The 19,359-nt window shown below is 41.0% G+C and overlaps 1 protein-coding gene across 5 annotated transcripts in view; it reads left to right on the top strand.

Annotated features, from left to right (window-relative positions):
- The first annotated feature begins 28 nt into the window (after window positions 1–28).
- cobll1b (cordon-bleu WH2 repeat protein-like 1b) overlaps window positions 29–19,359 on the top strand; it is a 33,916-nt gene continuing 14,585 nt past the window's right edge. For 2 of the 5 annotated variants that reach the window (XM_084083713.1, XM_084083712.1), the window contains exons 1-3: window positions 29–500; window positions 594–683; window positions 17,896–18,075. In XM_084083713.1, the coding sequence (XP_083939839.1) occupies window positions 616–683; window positions 17,896–18,075 (248 nt within the window). In that variant the 5' untranslated portion in view covers window positions 29–500; window positions 594–615. Of the gene's footprint in view, window positions 501–593; window positions 684–10,440; window positions 10,671–17,895; window positions 18,076–19,359 lie in introns of those variants that run through there. The other 3 variants (XM_084083714.1, XM_084083716.1, XM_084083715.1) reach the window with 3 other exon arrangements.

The following is a 19,359-nucleotide window of genomic DNA, read 5'->3' as shown; positions in this document are numbered from 1 at the left end:
TGGAAGAGAGCAAAACTGGATGAGATAGACGCCCTACAGTACCGTTACGTTACAGCGTCCAGCCGCAATGCAATGCTCTCGATGTGCAGAGAAAAGTTGGCAGACTTGCGTGTATGGTGTCATGACTAAAGATTGTGTCGCTGTGCTGCTGTGTCTGTTTGGATAGTTAAAGAGAGGGAAGAGAAGTGTAGGTGCACTGGAATGCTGTGCGTGAAGAGGTGGAAAAAAAGGCACGGAACTTCTGAACAGAAAGAATGGATGACTGAACAAAACAAATCGAAACGTAAGCTATGTTACCCTGACGACTGGTGACAATTGACAGCTGCCCCGCAAACGACATTCATGGTAAGACATCATGACCAAATAAATAGCCAACTATTTTCAGACAAAAATCTGTCGCTCGAAGAAGGGGGAGAAAAAAAAGATTCATGACTGAGAAACCGATGACCTCATGTGGGATTCGCCCATCTGACTGCATCACTTCAAAGCAGCTAATCAAAGTAAATGAATCATTTTCATTCTTTTTAATCCATCGATTCTTCTGGGCCAGAAGTTATTTGTGAAATTAACTGTTTTGTTTGTCGTTTGACTAGTCCGGGGGATTTTGTATAACCTATGCAATTAGTCATGGATGATCGTGGATCCCAGGGTCCCTCGCATCGACGACGCTCTGCTGGTATGAGGTATGTAGGATCTCATCTACCATATGATCTGTCATCTGGTTTGTCAGTAACTGTCATCCTTATCATCCTTTATCGTCCTCATTTAGATTAGAGGCATAGTTAGAAGGACCTACGCGACCCCATGCTAGCGCGGGAGAGCATTTCCAGCTGTGCTGACTGCTGAGATATCTTGGAAAAGCATATAGGAAAAAAGTGTCAAAGCTTGGAGTGGAATTTTCTCAACAGGAAAATGTCTGAAAAAACAAAACAAAACAAAGTGTGCAATGCATAAATTATTCTGAAACAATTGCTTTATCTAGATAGAATACAGTGGTGCTAGTGAAAGATAGATACATAGGCTACTTACAGCATGCAGAGAAATTGCAATTTTGCAACTTGGTAATTGTTTGTCTAGGGAAGTGGTTCTCAACCTGTGGGTCGGGATCCCCAGGGGGGTCCCCACATGACAGTGAAGTGACAATTTAAGGACCGTTAAGACCTTTTTAATACCTAAAAAAAAAGGAAGAAAAGAAAAAAAATATCATTGCTGCATCAAAAGTAATCAACAAACTATACTATAAAAACTGGTCAAACATTGGCCAAATTGTCAAATAATATAAGAAAGAGGCAAACATTTGGAAAATAGCCGATCTACAAGCTCACAACGCCTCGCATTGTGAGCTTGTAGATCTGCTATTATATGTATCTGTGGAGCCAGTTCAAACAAAATGTAATGCTTCGACTCCAACAATGCAACAACTTGTCAGGGTGGGGGGTCCCCAGTTTAAATATTATTAGTATTTTGGGGGGGTCACGGCCTGAAAAGGTTGAGAACCACTGGTCGAGGGCCTATAGGCAAATGCCAGAGTGTAAAAAGCAGCGCATCTTTCTGATCAGCTTCTAACAAAATCTCCTCTTGATATGACTCAAGAGTCTTGAGTCCCTAAGTGAAGGCACAGTTGTTGCAGACATTTCAACCTTTGAACTTCACTCATTTCCTGCTCTCAAAGTTTTAGTGAGAAATTGCCATGACCATATGTAGAGGTCATGGGAAGCATTTAGAGGCAAACCAGTCTGCATCCCTTGCCTACAGTGATGAGCTGCAGCGTGAGCTAGTACAGTGATGACTGATGAGCTGTAGTAGCCTATGAGCTTAACTTTTATTTTGTGGGAAGTATATGCGGTCAGTGTGCTTAAAACCCACTTCATTTGATATGCGCAATCGATCTCAAGTATTGATTGGCCCCGTCCAATAGCAGTCAAAGAGGATCTACCTCAAAGTGTTATGAGTGTATGACACGTTGGAATTTCCCATCCAGTTTGGTTCAGGGACGTGGAGATGAGATGATCTCAGCTGCCTGTGTTCCAGTGGTTGGAATCATTAAAAAGAGGGAGTGAGTTTCCAAAGGTTTTTTTTGTTACTTCTTTTTTTTTTTTTTACACAGTTGCTTCTCATTCCTTTGGCATTCAAGGGAGGGCTGCAGACTTATTGTGATTTTAATTAGAGGTGAGATGGAGAATTTGAAAGCTTGATAGCAATCCATTGGGATGTGTCCAAGTTGCCGCTTTGCGTTGCAGTTTTCCATGGGTGAAAAAAAACAAAAAATAGCATTTCTGCACATCATGTGTAATTTGATGAAGAGAAAAGATGGTCTTGGTGTGACTACTATGTGACCATATTTCATAAGCATTGTGTAATTTGGTAGCAGAGCCACACTTTGGCAGTGGCGAGTTGCAGACTACCCCAAATCTCTCTGTGGTTTGACTGTTATTTGGAAAAGAAAACCACTCTCTCCATAAGTGTGGCGTGGGGGAAAGCACATGTTGCCTGTCTTATTTGTGGCTCCTATATTTGGAGCCAATAAACCACTGCTTCTGAAACCCCACTCACTTTTGAAGTGCATTTGTATGTGAACACTTCATGTGACCCTCAATGCTATGCTGTATTTGTGAGCCAGCTACTGACGTTGCCAAACACACTGGGCCAGCTGTTCTCTAAGAAGTGCTGTTGGCACATAAATATATTGCTCTTATAAAAACATATGGTTCACAAAATTGCTGAAAATTTCACCTGTCTCTGTGTTTGTTGTGGAAACTGGAAAAATGATCTCTGAAGTTTTGTTTTCATTCTTTAAAAATGCACCTGGTGTCATTTTGGAGGCATGACAATTTGGCAGTATGGCTACAGTGATGATTTTTCATTGTCTCTTAATCTTTTTCCCATAGCGACAAGTAACAAGTAGCATATCGATTTATTCTTGCTTAATCTAAAGTGCTCTGCTTGGACCTATTCCTGATAATTGGACACACCTTTTAAACCATGATCTCACATGGCTGGCTTTCCGCAGGGCAGAATGTGGAATTGGTTAAGGTATTGTGAATCCCCACAGCTGTTTCCAGACATGCAGGCAGTCCAAGGGCACAGCTGCTCACATGAAATCCAGTGATGAAAACGATGGCTAGAGGGATGGGCCAACCTACAACAGACTCCCAGAGAAATCTAATTTAATTCTGAGATTGTACAAATGGACCTGAAGGGTCCATTTGTACACTCTCAGAGTTAAATGAACACTCAGGATTTTACAGTGCACAGACGATAGAGCATTAAGCAACAGGCCATGTCAAGCTGAAACATTGCCCGAGCAAGATGTTACAATCGCGTGTCATTATTATGGAAGAGAACGCGTGAGACTACGTTTTAAGATTTTTTCTAACCATAAGACCAAAGAATTGAACCTCATTAAACACAGCAACATTATTGATTGTGCTATTTCTTTGTGGTTAAAACACTTCATAAGAATTTCCCTTTGAAATTATCCTGAGCTACAATAATCCTGTTATACCAGAGTAACCAGACTGTTTGGCCATGAACATAATTCCCACTGTAAGCTATATCAGAACTTAGCGATAATAAATAATAAATGGTTCAAACAATGCAACCATTTAAAAGTCAGTTTAACCATACTATACCCCATATCCCAATCATGACCAATACATCCACCCTCAAGGATATAGGAATAGGACATTTTTCAGTGTCTCAGACTGATGTTCAAGAGTGTAGTGAAATGATGGAGACAATAATATTGACTTGAAAATAACAGTTTTTACCAAACCGTTGCTGTTGAAGAAGCCCAAGAAATATATAGCAATGTGAAGTCCTGACAGTGGATTTGAATACAGAGACTTTTCATCATGAGGGATGGTGTGCCTTCTGCTTCACAGAGCTAAATGAGACAAGATGGCCAGCATCCAGAGGATGGGGAATAATGGGTCGTCTTTGTTGCCCTGTCGTAGCCAACCCACTGACCGTAAATACCGATGAATGCATATTAGTGGCTTGTTATGAAATCATCAACTCCAATTCATGAGTTGTTATAGATTGTTTGGAAGCAGAGTGTATACAACGGGCAATGTTTTGATGTGCAGTGCCACTATTAAATGTACTTCAGATGAGTTATTGGATAAAACCCACCTGAACAGCAGCGGGAATGTAAGATATGCAAATAGCCTAGAAGTCTTGGCACTTGGGTCTGTGTCTGTTGTGCACTCGCCCAGTCCATAACAGATGGGCGCCTCCCACGCTCAGTCTGCATGGCATTATGAATTGCTTAAAATGAACTTGTTCTTTGTATGCTTTCAATAGGAACTGTTCATGTTCTGTGTGAATGAGTTAAGTCATCACAAAAGCGATTGCTTGCATTTGTTTGACCTCTTTAGTCAGTGTTTGTCTTGGTTAGATGAAATCTCTCGGAAAAGTGTCCTAACAACAAGAGGTGGCATGTCATCAGTTGATTTGGACAGAAGTGGATCTGTTTACTACACAGTTCATTGAATTGAGTTCAATTAACACTACAGATTTTTCTGTTTATGGTTTTGACAAGTTTGGAAAACTTAGCTAAGTGACGACAAACCTGAACTGCTTTGTAAAAAAAACGTGCTTAGAGTCAAGGTAGCAATACATACAATAAAAGGTGTTGCTGTATAAATCTTCAGCTGATTCCCAAGATGTAACTTTCGTGTGCACACATTCTTCTTACTCACTGTATCATACCTGTGCAGTAATATATTAACCACTTAAACCATATGCTCCATTGACTAGTGTCCCCAGGGCTCTATACTTGGCCCCCTCCTTTTCCCCCCTCTACAACAAATCTCTTGGTCGAAAATAGCAAATGTACATTGCAACGCATTTTGAACTTGCTGATCTGCTATTTTAAACGAATAAGACATTCCCAGAATTGGGACGCTTAGGTTCATGTGTACCTGCAAACCTCTAATATAGTATATTAACCCATTAAGACTGGGAACGCATCTGTGTCACTTTTTGATTTGAGCTAAAAAGCGTTATTTTACACTTTGGCTATTAAAAAATAGCAGATATACAAACTCATAGCGTGGTGCCGAGTGCCGCGCTACAAGCATATAGATCTGCTATTTTTGAAAAATCGTGAAAGTGTGCAAATCTGAATATATATTGTTTAACATTTTTTAACTCAAATCTTTGCTTCTGGGGGTCCCTGGAACAAAATATTTAGCAGCCAAATACATATAAGTTTGGGGGTCCTTGACATGAGAAAGTTTGAGCACCGCTGATATAGAAACATAAGTTTTTCAGAATACTGTTGGGATTTAGGAGACATTTGTAGAATTGGCTTCAGGTCTTAATGGGTTCAACCTGTAATTAATTCAGACTCATAATAAGTACAGTACCTTCACTCTTAATACAGCTTCACATTTATCTACCCCTCAAATGAAGTTCCATTGTTCTTTCAAAACATTCCAATTCTCCGGGACAGTAGACTGTAGTACAGTATCAGTGTCTAACTGTCTGCAAGCTTTTTGTGGAAGCCTCTGTGCTTCATGTGACCAGCAACAGGGGAAAAGCACACTGGTGTCTTTGGTAGATGCCTCACTATACACAATGCTGCATTGTTTCAGAAGAAAGGACACAGTGTGATAGTAATAATTATGACTCAAGGGATAACTTTCTCTCTTCCCAAGTCATTTTATGTCAAATGTTTGTCTGCACAGAAAGCATCAACTTTGAATTGCCTACTGTTTGCTGTATGTTATTCCATAGGGAGCTGCACGTTTCCATGTGCATCTGATGGATTTTAATTTAAATACCTGAAAGCGCTAACAACAACCTACAGTACTCAAATTCTACCCTCTTATCAAGTTAACCCATTAAGACCTGAAGCCGATTCTACAAATGTCTTCTAAATCCCAACAGTATTCTGAAAAAACGTATGTTTCTAAATCAGTGGTTCTCAAACTTTTTCATGTCAAGGACCCCCAAAATTATATGTATTTAGCCGCCGACCCCCATCTCAAAATGTTTTGTTCCAGGGACCCCCAGAAGCAAAGAATAGAGTTAAAAATGTTCGCTTTAAACAATATATATTCAAAGATTTGCACACATTTTCACAATTTTTCAAAAATAGCAGATCTACAAGCTCGTAGCGCGGCACTCGGTGCCGCGCTATGAGCTTGTATATCTGCTATTTTTGAATAGCCAAAGTGTAAAATAATGCTTTTTAGCTCATATGAAAAAGTGACAAAGTCTTAAAGGGTTAAAAGAAATGGATTTTGTGCCTATACTTGGACTCAAACACAACTGCTTGTTGTTCACTTAATGTTTGGCAGATGTTTACCATTTGTTGACCGTGCCAAGTCACTGGTTTGTCCTTGGGGAATACTCTGGGCAAGAATATTTAAGCTGCACTGAGATAAGGTGTGGGGAACGTAGAGAGTCTAGCTCAACAAGCTAAGACGACCTCCCCTGTTTTGGGTCATTAATAAAGAACTGAAAGATCAGCCAGGATTATTTGAAATCTCATTATCTGACTGGCAGAGGCAGACGTACATTACTGACTCTTTGACCTGCCGGCAGTCAGTCTTGCAGGGTTTTTTCCTGGCTCAGAATGGGCCTTTGAGGGTGAGTATGACAGTAAGCGTGATACGCCTGCATTGCTACTATGTGCTATACAGTAAAGGCAATAATGAACTTTACGTGACAGAAGTCTATGTATTTCCTTGTTCTTTCTGACCATTTGATAAACAAAAATGGTATGATGGAGGCAATGAAACCCCAAGTAACTAAATGCTTTTAAAACTAATTTTATTACAACTTTGGAAGAGGGGCGGGCAATAAGTTTGAGGGAGTGGGAACTGTGGACTTCCATCCGAAGGGGCAGGTGATTGGCTACAATCCTAGTGATTGATTTGTTGATAGCAAAAGAAAAGCTTGTCATACATATTGTATTCTAAATTCTTATCATTTTGGTGCTAGTAGTTCTTCCTCTATCCAAGAAAAAACATGGTCTTGGCTATGCTGTGGTATTAAGTGCCGTGCAGTTTATATTGCAGGACAATGAGTGCCACAGGGAGCAATGAGTAGTTAATGAAAATGTGGCAGATTTTAGCATATGGCTATCATACTGTATTGAGAAGCTAATAACACCTTGTGGTTGGTGCAGTCCCTGTACAGTATATCTACCAGAAGTCTACTGTAAATAAGGGCGCCGACTATGCCCTGGGAGTTTGTGTTTGGTTGAGCGTGTGTTGGAACCCGTTGTGGGAAAATGGTTTTGTTTTGCCTAAAATAATAAAGGATACACATAGGAAGTGGGGAGTTCTCATAGGGTCCCCGTGCTTTTTTCTTCTCCCTAATCTCTTTCCATCCCACACGGCTCCTGGAGTAATGGCCTTTCCAGACCCTCTTTAAACAGCTTGTGTTTACTGTGAGTGACCTCTCACCAAATTACCAGCTGTGGCCCTGGCCCTGTGTTTTGTCTTTCCACAGGGATTTCACCCCCCTCCCCCCCACCCTCTTCTGTGCAACTCTTCAACCCCACCTCTCTGTCTAGTTCCCACTCACTATACCACCACTCCTACCACGCCTCCTTATAATCTGATGGGATTTGTGTTGTCGTTGAATGAGAGATCAACTCCGAAGGGAAAGTGTGTACGAGTCCGGCTACCGAGTACCAAGACTGTTAAGCACTTTCAACCTGGCGTTTCTATTTCGGGCATGTGATTATAGGCACAATTGTTTTCCCCAAAAATATAAAACAAAAATGTCAGAATGTTTAAATACAGTGAACATAATAGATCTAGATATGCTCTTTTCACTATTCGTCATACAATGAAGCATATAGGGCTTAAAGTGCCTTATGGGCTCTTGTTGGCCGAAGTCGTGGCCGAGACTATGTGTTGCACCCTGTCCGTCCGGCGTCTGTCCGTCCGTGTGTGTGTGTGTGTGTGTGTGTGTGTGTATGTGTAAGTCCGTCTGCGGACAGCTAATCTCTGCCACCGTTGGCCCGATCCCAGCAAAATTGTGCACACACACTCCCTGGATGCCAGAGCAGAACCTCTGGGCCGAATTTTTCAGATCGGCCTGTTATAGTGCCACCAGGAGGCTGATTTTTGCAAAACAATTCTTTTGATATTACCCCTACTGATTTTGTCCAAACATCACCCAAATCGGTACACACAGTATCTCTATTGTCATGTGATCAAGACGGATCCTTTTCATATTCCATCCTGATTGGCTAATATTGGCTTTGAAAATTCACAGGATTGGTGTGTTTTGAACAAAATGCCTCAAATCCTGAACGCAGCGTTTTTTGCACGCACATTCCCACTAGGACGAGGAAGAAATGCCACCCTTTTCACAATGGCCTGTTATAGCACCCAGCAGGCCGTTTTTTTGCAAAACACATTTTGTGAACAAAATGAACGCAGCGTCCGATTGCCATTAAAGGCAGAGGAAGAAATGGCACCCTTTTCACATTGGCCTATTATAGCGCCACCAGGAGGCCACAGTAACCTACCTGACCTGGTGGAGGTCTGTACTCCGAGGAGCACTTTTTCTAGTTCCAGAATGAAAGACACCTCCATTGTTTCTCTTACTCATAGGGCGCTGGAAAAGTACGCCTCACTAAAAATAGGCATAGACAAAATAGGCTATTATGTTACATCCAGTTCATGCTTTTAAGTCTACAGAGAATACTAGTCAAATAATGCAAGGCATCGGCTTAAGGGAAATGCCATGGTAACATTGTTGATTTAAAGATTTCATTGTGCTGCAGGAAATTTGCATGAGTAATAGAGTATGACTGCTAGAAGCCAAGGTCATAGCTTCCTTCTTTTTGTTGCAAATATTCAATAGATGGACCCTTTGCATAGAGTTTTCCACTGCAGATGAACTACTGCATGATCAGAAGTGTGTAGAGTGTACTGGTTTATATGTGGCATTTATCATATTATCAGGAAATGTAGGTTTCCCATTTGAGGTTGTATGTGCAGCGATTGTAACGTGTTGACTAAATTAATGATGAAAGTGTTAGAACGCTTGCCAGAGTGAACAGTGTCCCTGGTTTTGCAAAGTGATAAGTGCTGACAGGCCCTTTTCTCAGCCGTCACTGTTTACAGTATCACCCATCTGTCTCTGTTGTAGAACTTTTGTTGAGTTTTGAATATTGCATTAGCCATGCCTTTTCCTCGGTTTGGTTACTGAAACCACATTCTAAGTTGCTATCCCCATGTGCAAGAGATTTATAGAGGGGTCTGTGCAAATTCAATCAAGTGAAACTGAAGTGAAACTGAAAAAAAAACAAAAAAAAACAACAACTGTGGCATAGCCATCCAAAAGCAAAACTCTTCATTACAGGTTATTTAAAATGGCAATGATGTAATATAATCTGATATAATCATCTTCACATTCACACAATCAGCTCAAGCTCTCCAATGTTATCTTGCAGTGAGCCAGCTCTCAGAAGAAGGGTGAGGTCTGTGACATGACATCAAAGGTTTTCATAATGAAAATCAATCATGGGAACACAAAGCATCACCTGATTGAATTAAAGGTCTCAGACGTCTCACTGTTCTCTATCATGTCAAGATTATTTCTCCATCCTACATATTTCATGCTGGAGAGATAGTCTCTCCACTCAGAGAACCTGGGTTTGAATAAATCCTTATGCTTTTCATATGGTTTTATTACACACACATACACACACACAATATGTTTATTATTTTTTCTAATTAAACAGAAAGAGTACAATCAATTTGGTTAATACAGCTGATGATCTATGTTATCCTATAATGTGACTTTGATGATTTCTCAAAATACATTTGTGATAACCCAGCTTAGTTGTTTTTGTAGTTACTCTACCTTAATGAATTTGCCAATTAAGCATTTAAGCCCTATGTACTTCACTGTAGTGTACAACCAGAGCCGAATGTGCGTCCTACCTACCCAATCAAAAGCCAAATAGTGAAAAAATAGCTGATCTACAAGCTCACAACACGCTGTGATGCGCGCAAGCTTGTAGAGCAATTTTTTAACCCATTTAGACCTGGAACGCATCTGTGTCATTTTAGATTTCTTTGGCTATTCAAAAATAGCAGATATACAAGCTCATAGCGCGGCACCGAGTGCCGCGCTATGAGCTTGTAGATCTGCTATTTTGGGAACATTTGTGCAAATCTTTGAATATCATTTTTTTTATATATAAAAAAAAATCTAAATATTTTGTAGAATCTGAACCTCAGGTCTTAAGCTGTTTTAGATAATGACATTTTTTTTTAACTTATAATGGCATGGCCAAAATGAGAGCGCCAGGTTGAAAGTAGTGCACACCCATGTTGTGATGTATATCAGCGCACCGCTCTACCAACTTGGCCCTGCCCACAGGTTCATGTCTGTGCAGGGAGGCAAAGCTGATTAGGGCTTTGCATGCTTCTTACTGGCGGTGGGGGGAGTGCCTCTGTATTGCAGCCACGCTGTGCTGCCGCCGCTCTCTGTGTGTGAGAGGGCCTCAGTGACAGGGATTTAGGTACAGCAGACAGATTTCTCTGATGTCACCGATGAGGGCGTGGCATTAAGGTAGACCTGTGGCGGCTATACAGATAGAGCCAAGTCTCTCTCTCTCTCTGTCTGCCCAGGGGAGATACTCAACAGCATGGGAAGTATTTAGGAAGAGGGAACCTCAGGCAAAAGAGGTAAGGCAGAATAATGATTATTTGGCAATCTGCTTGGATGAGTGGGTCTGTCTCATGTAGTCACATGGCTTTCCAACTTTCCACTTCTTTCTCCTCGCTATGGCTAGGCCTTTACTATACTATACTATACTATACTATACTATTCTACTATACTATCCCATACTATACTATACTATACTATACTGTCTTTATACAGCATAGGTTGGCTACTGTAAATGCACTGGCTTACTCCTGGTATCGTAGAGGTCCCTTGTAATTATTGGTTATAAGCCCCATCCTGCCTTTACAAGCTTGTACCAACCCTTAAGATAATTACACTATTGAACACAAAACAAGAGATGGCCAACGTGTGTATTTAGCGCACACAACACGTCCCGGTTGTGATTAAGCTAAGTTACAGTTGTGACATCTATTTGGCTGCGATGGGGCATGCAATTGAGTAATTGTGCCGTGGCATGTTGAAGCCTGTTTACAGATGACTAGTTTCTACGACTGCTCTCTGAGTAGAGAGGACTACGAGAGCCACAGTGTGTCGTTTGAGTTCATTGAGCATTGTTGCCGTTGTTTCTTAAAATAATGCTGGGTGTTGTCTGAATGAGCAGGAAGCCCTCCTTTGAGAACTTGTTTGCACCTCTGTCCATGAACCCACCTTTCCCCAAGGGGCCCACTACTACTACCAGCAGCTGGCAGCTGACATACCACAGCAGGCAGGCCTGATAAACTCAAGCCTTTCTCAGAAACTCACAGAGTAACAAGGTCAAATATGAATCCTAAACACTGGCCCTGGTTGGTTACCTCTCGGCACTACTCCTGCACTGTAAAATCCCGAGTACCAATTTAACTCTGAGACTGAGGATTTGACTGAATATAATTCTTGCCCAGTGTTATATTTATTTCCAAGCCCTGCCTTAAGGACATTATTATTGATGGTTCTGAAGAATTTCTCAGAAATTCTGCAAGTTCTGGTTGAAGTCCCACCAGCTGCAACAATGTGCAAAGGAATGTAAGGAATTTGGACATGTCTCTGTTTAACATATTCTTTTATTATCATTATTGTCCATACTATTCTACTACTAGACAGATACTGTAAATCCACTCGACTAATTGACATTTATGTTTATATGTACTAATGTATTAATACTAAATACTAATGTGTTACTAAATAAATGTTAGTGTTCACAATTACACTCCCAACCCCACCCCCATATCTGTAGCTCCTCTCTCTGCCTCTCTCGTCACACTCACGCACACCACACACACACACACACGCACACACGCACGCACGCTGCACGCACGCGCGCACGCACGCACGCGCACACGCACGCATACACATTGCTCTCCCTATCTGTCTTTCTGCCTCTCGTGCTTGCTCTCTCTCTCTCTCTCTCTCTTTTTCTCTCTCTCACACTACACACATAACCATGAAGGTATTCCAAGTATTTTTACATCAGAAACTGTATCTGGGGCTGTTGTTTGATAGCCAGTAGAGTAGACTACATCGTCACATAAAAAGAAACGTGGCCAAGTTGGACATTTCCCTTATGAGAATATGCATTATCCCATTAAGGCCTGAGTCCGATTCTTGTTGTTTTCTAAATCCTAACCTATTTGTTCACGATTTTTCAAAAATAGCCAAAGAAATCTAAAGTGACACAGATGCGTTCTAGGTCTGAAAGGGTTATAGGAATAACATTATTTATGAATTATTTATGCTTCTTTTGCCTGTTGGCGGTTGCATTACACATCCCTCTCTGGTGTGAGCCAGCGAGGACACAGTACACAAATTAAGACTTTGTGGAATACACTAGTGCAGTGTTTCCCAAACATAAGGTTGTGACCTATTTTGGGTCGCGGACGCATGTTTTGGGTCCTAGGGAGCGAGTAAAAACCATGTTCCTTTAGGAAAGTTCAAAAAATAATGACGCGTTGTGAGCTTGTAGATCGGCTAATTTCAATATTATTGAAATAAGGCTTAAAGCTACACTATGACTTTGACCAATCTATGTCAATGTGTGTAGAGTATGTTAAAACAATATAACTAACACAACTGCAGTGGTTGTATTTGGTCTCCCTTATCTTCTTCTGAGAACTTTTTATCCTGTGGTTGGTAGGGTCTGAGCACTACTGATTGACAAGTCGTACCGCCCGAAGGTCAAAATTCAGTTTCTCCCTGGAGTAAGAAGGCGTGCTATTAGCCACTTGTGTGTGGGACCTGGGTTTGAAACTGGGGCGGGACATTAACGTTGCAGAGGGCAGCTTAAATTGCTTAATTAGTGTGGTTGCCCAACAGGGCAACCAGACTATAGTACTCTATACACTTTCCATCTTTATTTATAGATAAACAATATTTCAAACCGCTATTTCTCCCACAGTTTATTTTTCCCAATTTAGTGCCATATATCAAAATGACCGGCGTCACCGGGAATCGTGTGCTTGTATTTTGTTAAGAGATTGGTTGCATAGTTTTATTGATATTGATTTATTAGTGCATTAAATTTCCCCATCCACTTTAATGGAAAAGTGACAAAACTCAAGTTCAAGTATGTTTTTCTCAGAAACCGTAAGAGCTAGAGTTACCACATTTGGAGGAGAGGTTCATAATATTGTCCGAAATTATTGAAAAAATAATTACACCATTCGGCCTCATGGTGGCGCTATAACAGCCCACTTTACGTTTTGGCCTATAACTCTTGAACCGTAGATCGTAAAATCAAAATTTCTTTTTCCCTAGATTCCTTGGGTCATTACGCAACTTTCCATATAGGCCACACCCATTTGCGTCAGGATAGATTTTTTGATATTGATTTATTAGTGCATTAAATTTCCCCATCCACTTTAATGGGAATTGCAAAAACTCCCATTCAAGTATTTTTTTCTCGGAAACCGTAAGAGCTAGAGTTACCAGATTTGGAGGGGAGGTTAATAGTTTTTTGCAAAATTATTAAAAAAAAGAATCACACCAGTCGGCCACATGGTGGCGCTATAACAGCCCACTTTACCCTTTGGCCTATAACTCTTGAACCGTAGGTCGTAAAATCACAATTTCTTTTTCCCTGGATTCCTTGGGTCACGACGCATCTCCCCATATAGGCCACGCCCATTTGCGTCAGGATAGATTTTCCGCCATTTTGAATTTTCTTCAAGACACACTTTTTGCTCCTTTTCCTCAACTTTTTTTCCAAATCTCACAAAAATCGGTACACGTGATCTATGGACCCATGCGATAAACCTATCCAAGCGGCATTTTGATAGTCCGTACCGTTCGTCCGTAAATGGCTTCCAAAGTTAGCGGGAGGGGCCCGTTTGACAAAAAATGCCATAAATCACGAACGAAACGTCCGGTCAATCCCAAAATTGAATCACATGTCAAGGGTGGTATACTAAACCAATCCCCAAAAGCATTTCCACTTTGATCCATAGGGGGCGCCACAAGTGCACAAAATGTTACCGTTTGATGCAAAAACATGCATTTTGGGGGATCAATCCTCTCAAAATGAAACGCAAGTGATCTCAGGAGTGACGTGACGATGTAATTGGCGCAGTCTCCGACGGTATTCCTCCCGGCGTATTACTCGAGTCCCGACCGGCGTCGGCGCAACCACACTTTGCAATTGCCAATTGCGACGCGTCTAGTTCATAATGTACTGTATTTTTGTACGTTTGGGTCCCGGGGGGGAGACACCAAGTGTATCTGTTGGAATCTCGACCTGAAAAGGTCTGCACTAGTGCAGTCACAGGTCACAGCCAGGCAGCACTAGATATGTCATTGAAAAGTTATTACAGTTTAGCACCAGACCCCAACAGTCTTCATCACAGTTGCTGCGTGTGTGAGTAAAGAGGACTCTTGTTGTGATGCTGTGGTTCTCAGGATTAGTCTATGATGAAACATAACACACGGTACAATGACACAAGGCCTGTTATTTCCTGGAGGTCTGTGATCATCTCTTAACAAGTGTGTCCTGTGGCATTGAAAAGGGCTTGTTTGTGAGCATGATCAGACCTCCCTGGGAAAACCTATGAATGAGATCTCAGCCTCGGGTCAAGCTGCGACACGTTTTCCCCCTTTATTCAACACACCCAGAGCTTCTGGAAAACATGGGTTTGGACTGTAAAAACAAAACGGCATCCGTCTCCTTGTCTGTCACCCATGCCTTCAAGGTTCAAGGTTTTCTTTATTGTTACTGTACATCTTGTGTACGGGTACATAAGAGTAAGATTATTTTTGTTATGGTTCCTCAGATATTGTAGCACCAATAATAATAATAGTCTTCTGTTGACATGGCTGGGTTGGCTTGATCCACAAACATGAGACATACATTCTGCTTAGGCATTTTCCCATCCACTGCTATATTGTGTATTGTTATTTATTTTGGACATATAGCATTCGTATCCCGAGGGATTCACACCCAGTGCAAGCATAGCATGAGCTTCAATGCGGAAAGTTCATGTTATATTTATTATGCTGAATATCACAGGATAATATGTATGTCAAATAAATAAATCGACAGTAGTAGCCTGTGATGAAGTGAACTTATTTTGGTTTGTAATCTCATTGAGCCAAATTGACCTTCAGAGGCACAAAATCTGGACTTTGTACTCCAGTGTGTGTGTGTGTGTGTGTGTGTGTGTGTGTGTGTGTGTGTGTGTGTGTGTGTGTGTGTGTGTGACGTGTGACGTGTGTGTGTGCGCGCACGCGTGAGTGAGTGTGTGTGTGTGTGTGTGTGTCTTAGTTGCGCCTGTCTGTTGAGTTCACATACTCATGAATGAATACATATTCATGTCAAAAGAAAATAAATACCTGTACATGCTTCACCTCTGCATTTATGTATTTAAAAAAAGGACCTTTCTCAATTCTTGAGAAATGAAATGTCAACCTTTTTTTTCATATCAATCAATCAATGCAGAGGTGATAAGTGTGTGGGGGAATTTCTTTCTTTCTTTGGAATTGGATCATTTGGGGATTTTATTCCCCGCACCGCAAACTAGACAAAGCAAGTGGTGAGTGCGTGTTGCCTTCTGATTTAACGCTGATTTGTTCATGGTCATATCTAGTGGCTCCAGACCCAACTGTGACTGTGGGCTTGGGCTTTAGATTATTGTTTATGTAACACTTTTACTTCCTAGTCTGCAGTGCTTCCTGTTCAGTGAGGGCTTGCTTCCTGGGCTCCCGGCGGTGATCCTATTCTTTCACAGAAACCTTTCAACAACCTTTTGCTGTTACTGTACCAATGTTACTGAAGTGACTCTGAGATAGGAGCATTGATATGATTGTGCCCGCTAATGTGTTTATACACATTTCACCGTAGGGTGCTTAGGAAATGGCTTTCTAGTGCAAAGTGTGTACTGGCTGGAAGCAACATTATAGCTGTGCAGCAACTTTGAATATGAAAGCGACATTTGTATGTGTGCTTGTCTGTGTCTGTGTGTGTGTCTGCATGTATGTGCTTTCATTTCTATCATTGTGTTTAAGGACAGGAACCCCCTGGAGAAAACTAATAATCCTTTCCAAGATGTGGCTTAGTGGGGCCTATAAACTTTAGACATTGTTCAAATTCCTCTTTGGGAGTAAGTTGTGCCCCCAGAAGAGACTGTGTGGGTTGTAGCTTGCTTTTGTAGCTAGTTTATGAAATAACTTAAATTCATAATGTACTTTCATTGAGCCACTGAATGACGTATCATGGGTTTTGGACTGTACACTACTGAATAACGTTCATTGACTTTGCTGTGGTCTAACTTAAAGAGCTGCAATCTTTATTCTCAAAGGGAACATAAAAAAAACACACACAAAAAAACATTGAAGACACAGCAAAATTCTGAGTATTAATGTAACTCTGAAAGTGTACAAATGGACCCATACAGGTACATTAACTCATTAACTCTTTGTATTTTACTGTGCAGAACTAATCCAGCTTTACAATGAGGATCCCATTCACATAACTTTTAAATGCTGTTTAGAAAAACACAGCTCTACTCTCCTCTCTTCCCAGGGAGCCCAATCTATTTAATATGATAATGGTGTAATTAGCTTAGAGGGGCAGACTGCCTCACAGTAAGGATTTCCTATATGCTAACAGATGGCTGGCTTTTCAAGCCACACAATCTTAGACTAAATTAAGTCAGACAGTTTGCTTGTCCAAGACATTTTCTGTGGTTTAATTGCTTGTATGTGATTACCGCTGGTTGTCTCACAATTGCCAGAATTCTCGGACAAACATTCAATAATAACCACATGATTAATATCGACATAATCACACCAAACTCAATTGACAATTGACTCAGACCGAGGTTTGCTGATACAGCACATGAGGTGTTATACTAAACTTACCTTGTACAACCAAAATGAGCTGTCCACAGTTATTTCAACTGTAGATCACTTCTCTATGCTTGTATTTGTCAGTCTCACATGCCTTGTCTCTTTCACTGCAGGCAATGAGTAAATCTCTCCACTCGAGTGTCTTGTGACTTGTTTGCAAAGTGGACTTGAGCTCTTTCATGTAATAGCCCTCTCTGCTTACTTTAACATGGGGAAGAAAGGACTCCTTTCATACTGTCTGATGCAGTTTGATTTTCAATCAGATTGTTGTCTAAGATTGCACAGAGCTTTCTAATGAAATTATATATATATATTTTTAAAAAAAGGCAAGTGGTATTGGCATTTAATATATGTACCTACCATCAGTGGTGTAAAGTAACTAAGGACATTTACTCAAGTACTGTACTTAAGTACACTCTTTAGGTACTTTTACTTTACTGGAGTATTTACAATTTTCAGTACTTTTACTTTTACTCCACTACACCTCAGAGGCCCATATTGTGCTTTTTACTCTACTACAATTATTTAAAAACTTTAGTTACTAGTTACTCTGTATTTGAAAATAGCCGATCTACAAGCTTACACCGCGTTGCATTGCGACGCGTTGTGAGCTTGTAGATCTGCTATTTTCAAACATTTTAGTACTTTTACTTTTGGTACTTTAAGCATATTTTGATGCCAATACTTTTGTACTTTTACTCAAGTAACACTTTGAACACAGGCCTTTCACTTGTAACAGAGTATTTTTATATCGTGGTATTGCTACTTTTACTTAAGTAAAAATATCTGAGTACTTCTTCCACCACTGCCTACAATCTGTCACTTGTTTTTCTAACTGGTTAAGTTTTGTCTTATGTACACAGATGCTACAGTATTGTGAGAATAACGTGTACTTTTCATCCCAAATAACAGGGAGTCAACCAAAAGCAAAGCCCCGTCTCCACCAGTCCTGACGAGCCTGGACTCTCCTGGCTTCTCCCAGAAGTACCCAGGATACCCCCATCTGACCATGGACCAGAACGAGAACCAAGACGTCTCTCTGGTGGTGGTGCTGCCTGGTGGAGCAGAAAAGACGACCACGGTCCCTTGCAGGTGAGACTGCTTAACCTATTTACTGCCAAAGACGAGTATATGCGTCTTTTAAAATCCACCCGTTAACCACTAAAGACGAGTATATTCGTGGGAAAAACGTCCAGAACCCAAAATAACGCGATCCGAAGATTTACTGCTCCATTAATTTCCTGGTTAACTTATTACTTTAAAAATCCTGTATCTCGGCTCCTGTGTACTCAACTGGGTATAACAAGAGAACAGGAGGTCACGATGACATTTTTTTTTTCACGGAAGCACAGTAATTTCCTCTGTGATTAGCAACCATCAGGGGATCGATCATACTGGAGATATAAATATTCTGTGGTTCTTGAAAAATGTGTCAGAATGCTTAAAAATGCTGGCAGTAGAGTCTACCTGCCAGCATTAGAAAGCCCCTGGCAGTGAATATGTTAATGAAATAAATTCACATGGGACTCACTCATGTGCTGTGTCAGCTATGCATATTCCAGTGTAAGCAAGTATATTTAATATTATACAATAAGATCTGGGAATTGTTGTATGTTTAATGCGCATTATGCATTTTGAAAGACATACTGTAACACTTTAGACTGAAAGGGCTTTAAAGACAAACAGTTTAGTGCTTTAGCTGAGACACAGTATCATCATGACGTTGGTTTATTTGTATTATGTCATCCTTGCAAAAAATCTGTTCCAAAGAGGTTGAGTCAGAGAGGTGGAGCAGCAGACGTTGTGGTTTTATGGTTAACAGTACGTGTGCCATTTAAAAGAAAAATATATATTGGCGGGACTTCTTTCTAGTACTATATGATTACCAATGTGAAAATACAACAGTAAGGTTTCGGGCACCGTCGCGTCGCGTAAACTCATGGCTTAATCCAAACTGGTGCATATTCAGTACAAACACATGTGTGTATGTACTGTACTGTATGGTGGAAGTTTCACACTGTTGGGTTTGAGCTGTGACCACACACCATTTAATCAGATCAACATGTGTCAACACATCCACGTCAATGAGGCTTTTTAGAACAAGGTCTTTGTGCCCTTGTGTGTGTGTGTGTGTGTGTGTGTGTGTGTGTGTGTGTACTCGCACGCATGCACGTCGCACGCACGCGCACGCACACACACACACACACACACACACACACACACACACACACACACACACACACACACACACACACACGGTTTTTCCATCAACAACGTTTATTCATGATATCATTGTTCCCTCCTCACAATGCACATTCCCTCATAGGTATGGTATCTGGTGCCCCTTGGCCTCTTGTGAAACAGCCGAGGCCATTT

The sequence above is a fragment of the Gymnoscopelus microlampas genome (genome assembly GCF_963454915.1).
Source record: "Gymnoscopelus microlampas genome assembly, chromosome: 17".
Classification (NCBI taxonomy): domain Eukaryota; kingdom Metazoa; phylum Chordata; class Actinopteri; order Myctophiformes; family Myctophidae; genus Gymnoscopelus; species Gymnoscopelus microlampas.
This window is presented reverse-complemented; position numbering and strand designations above follow the sequence as displayed.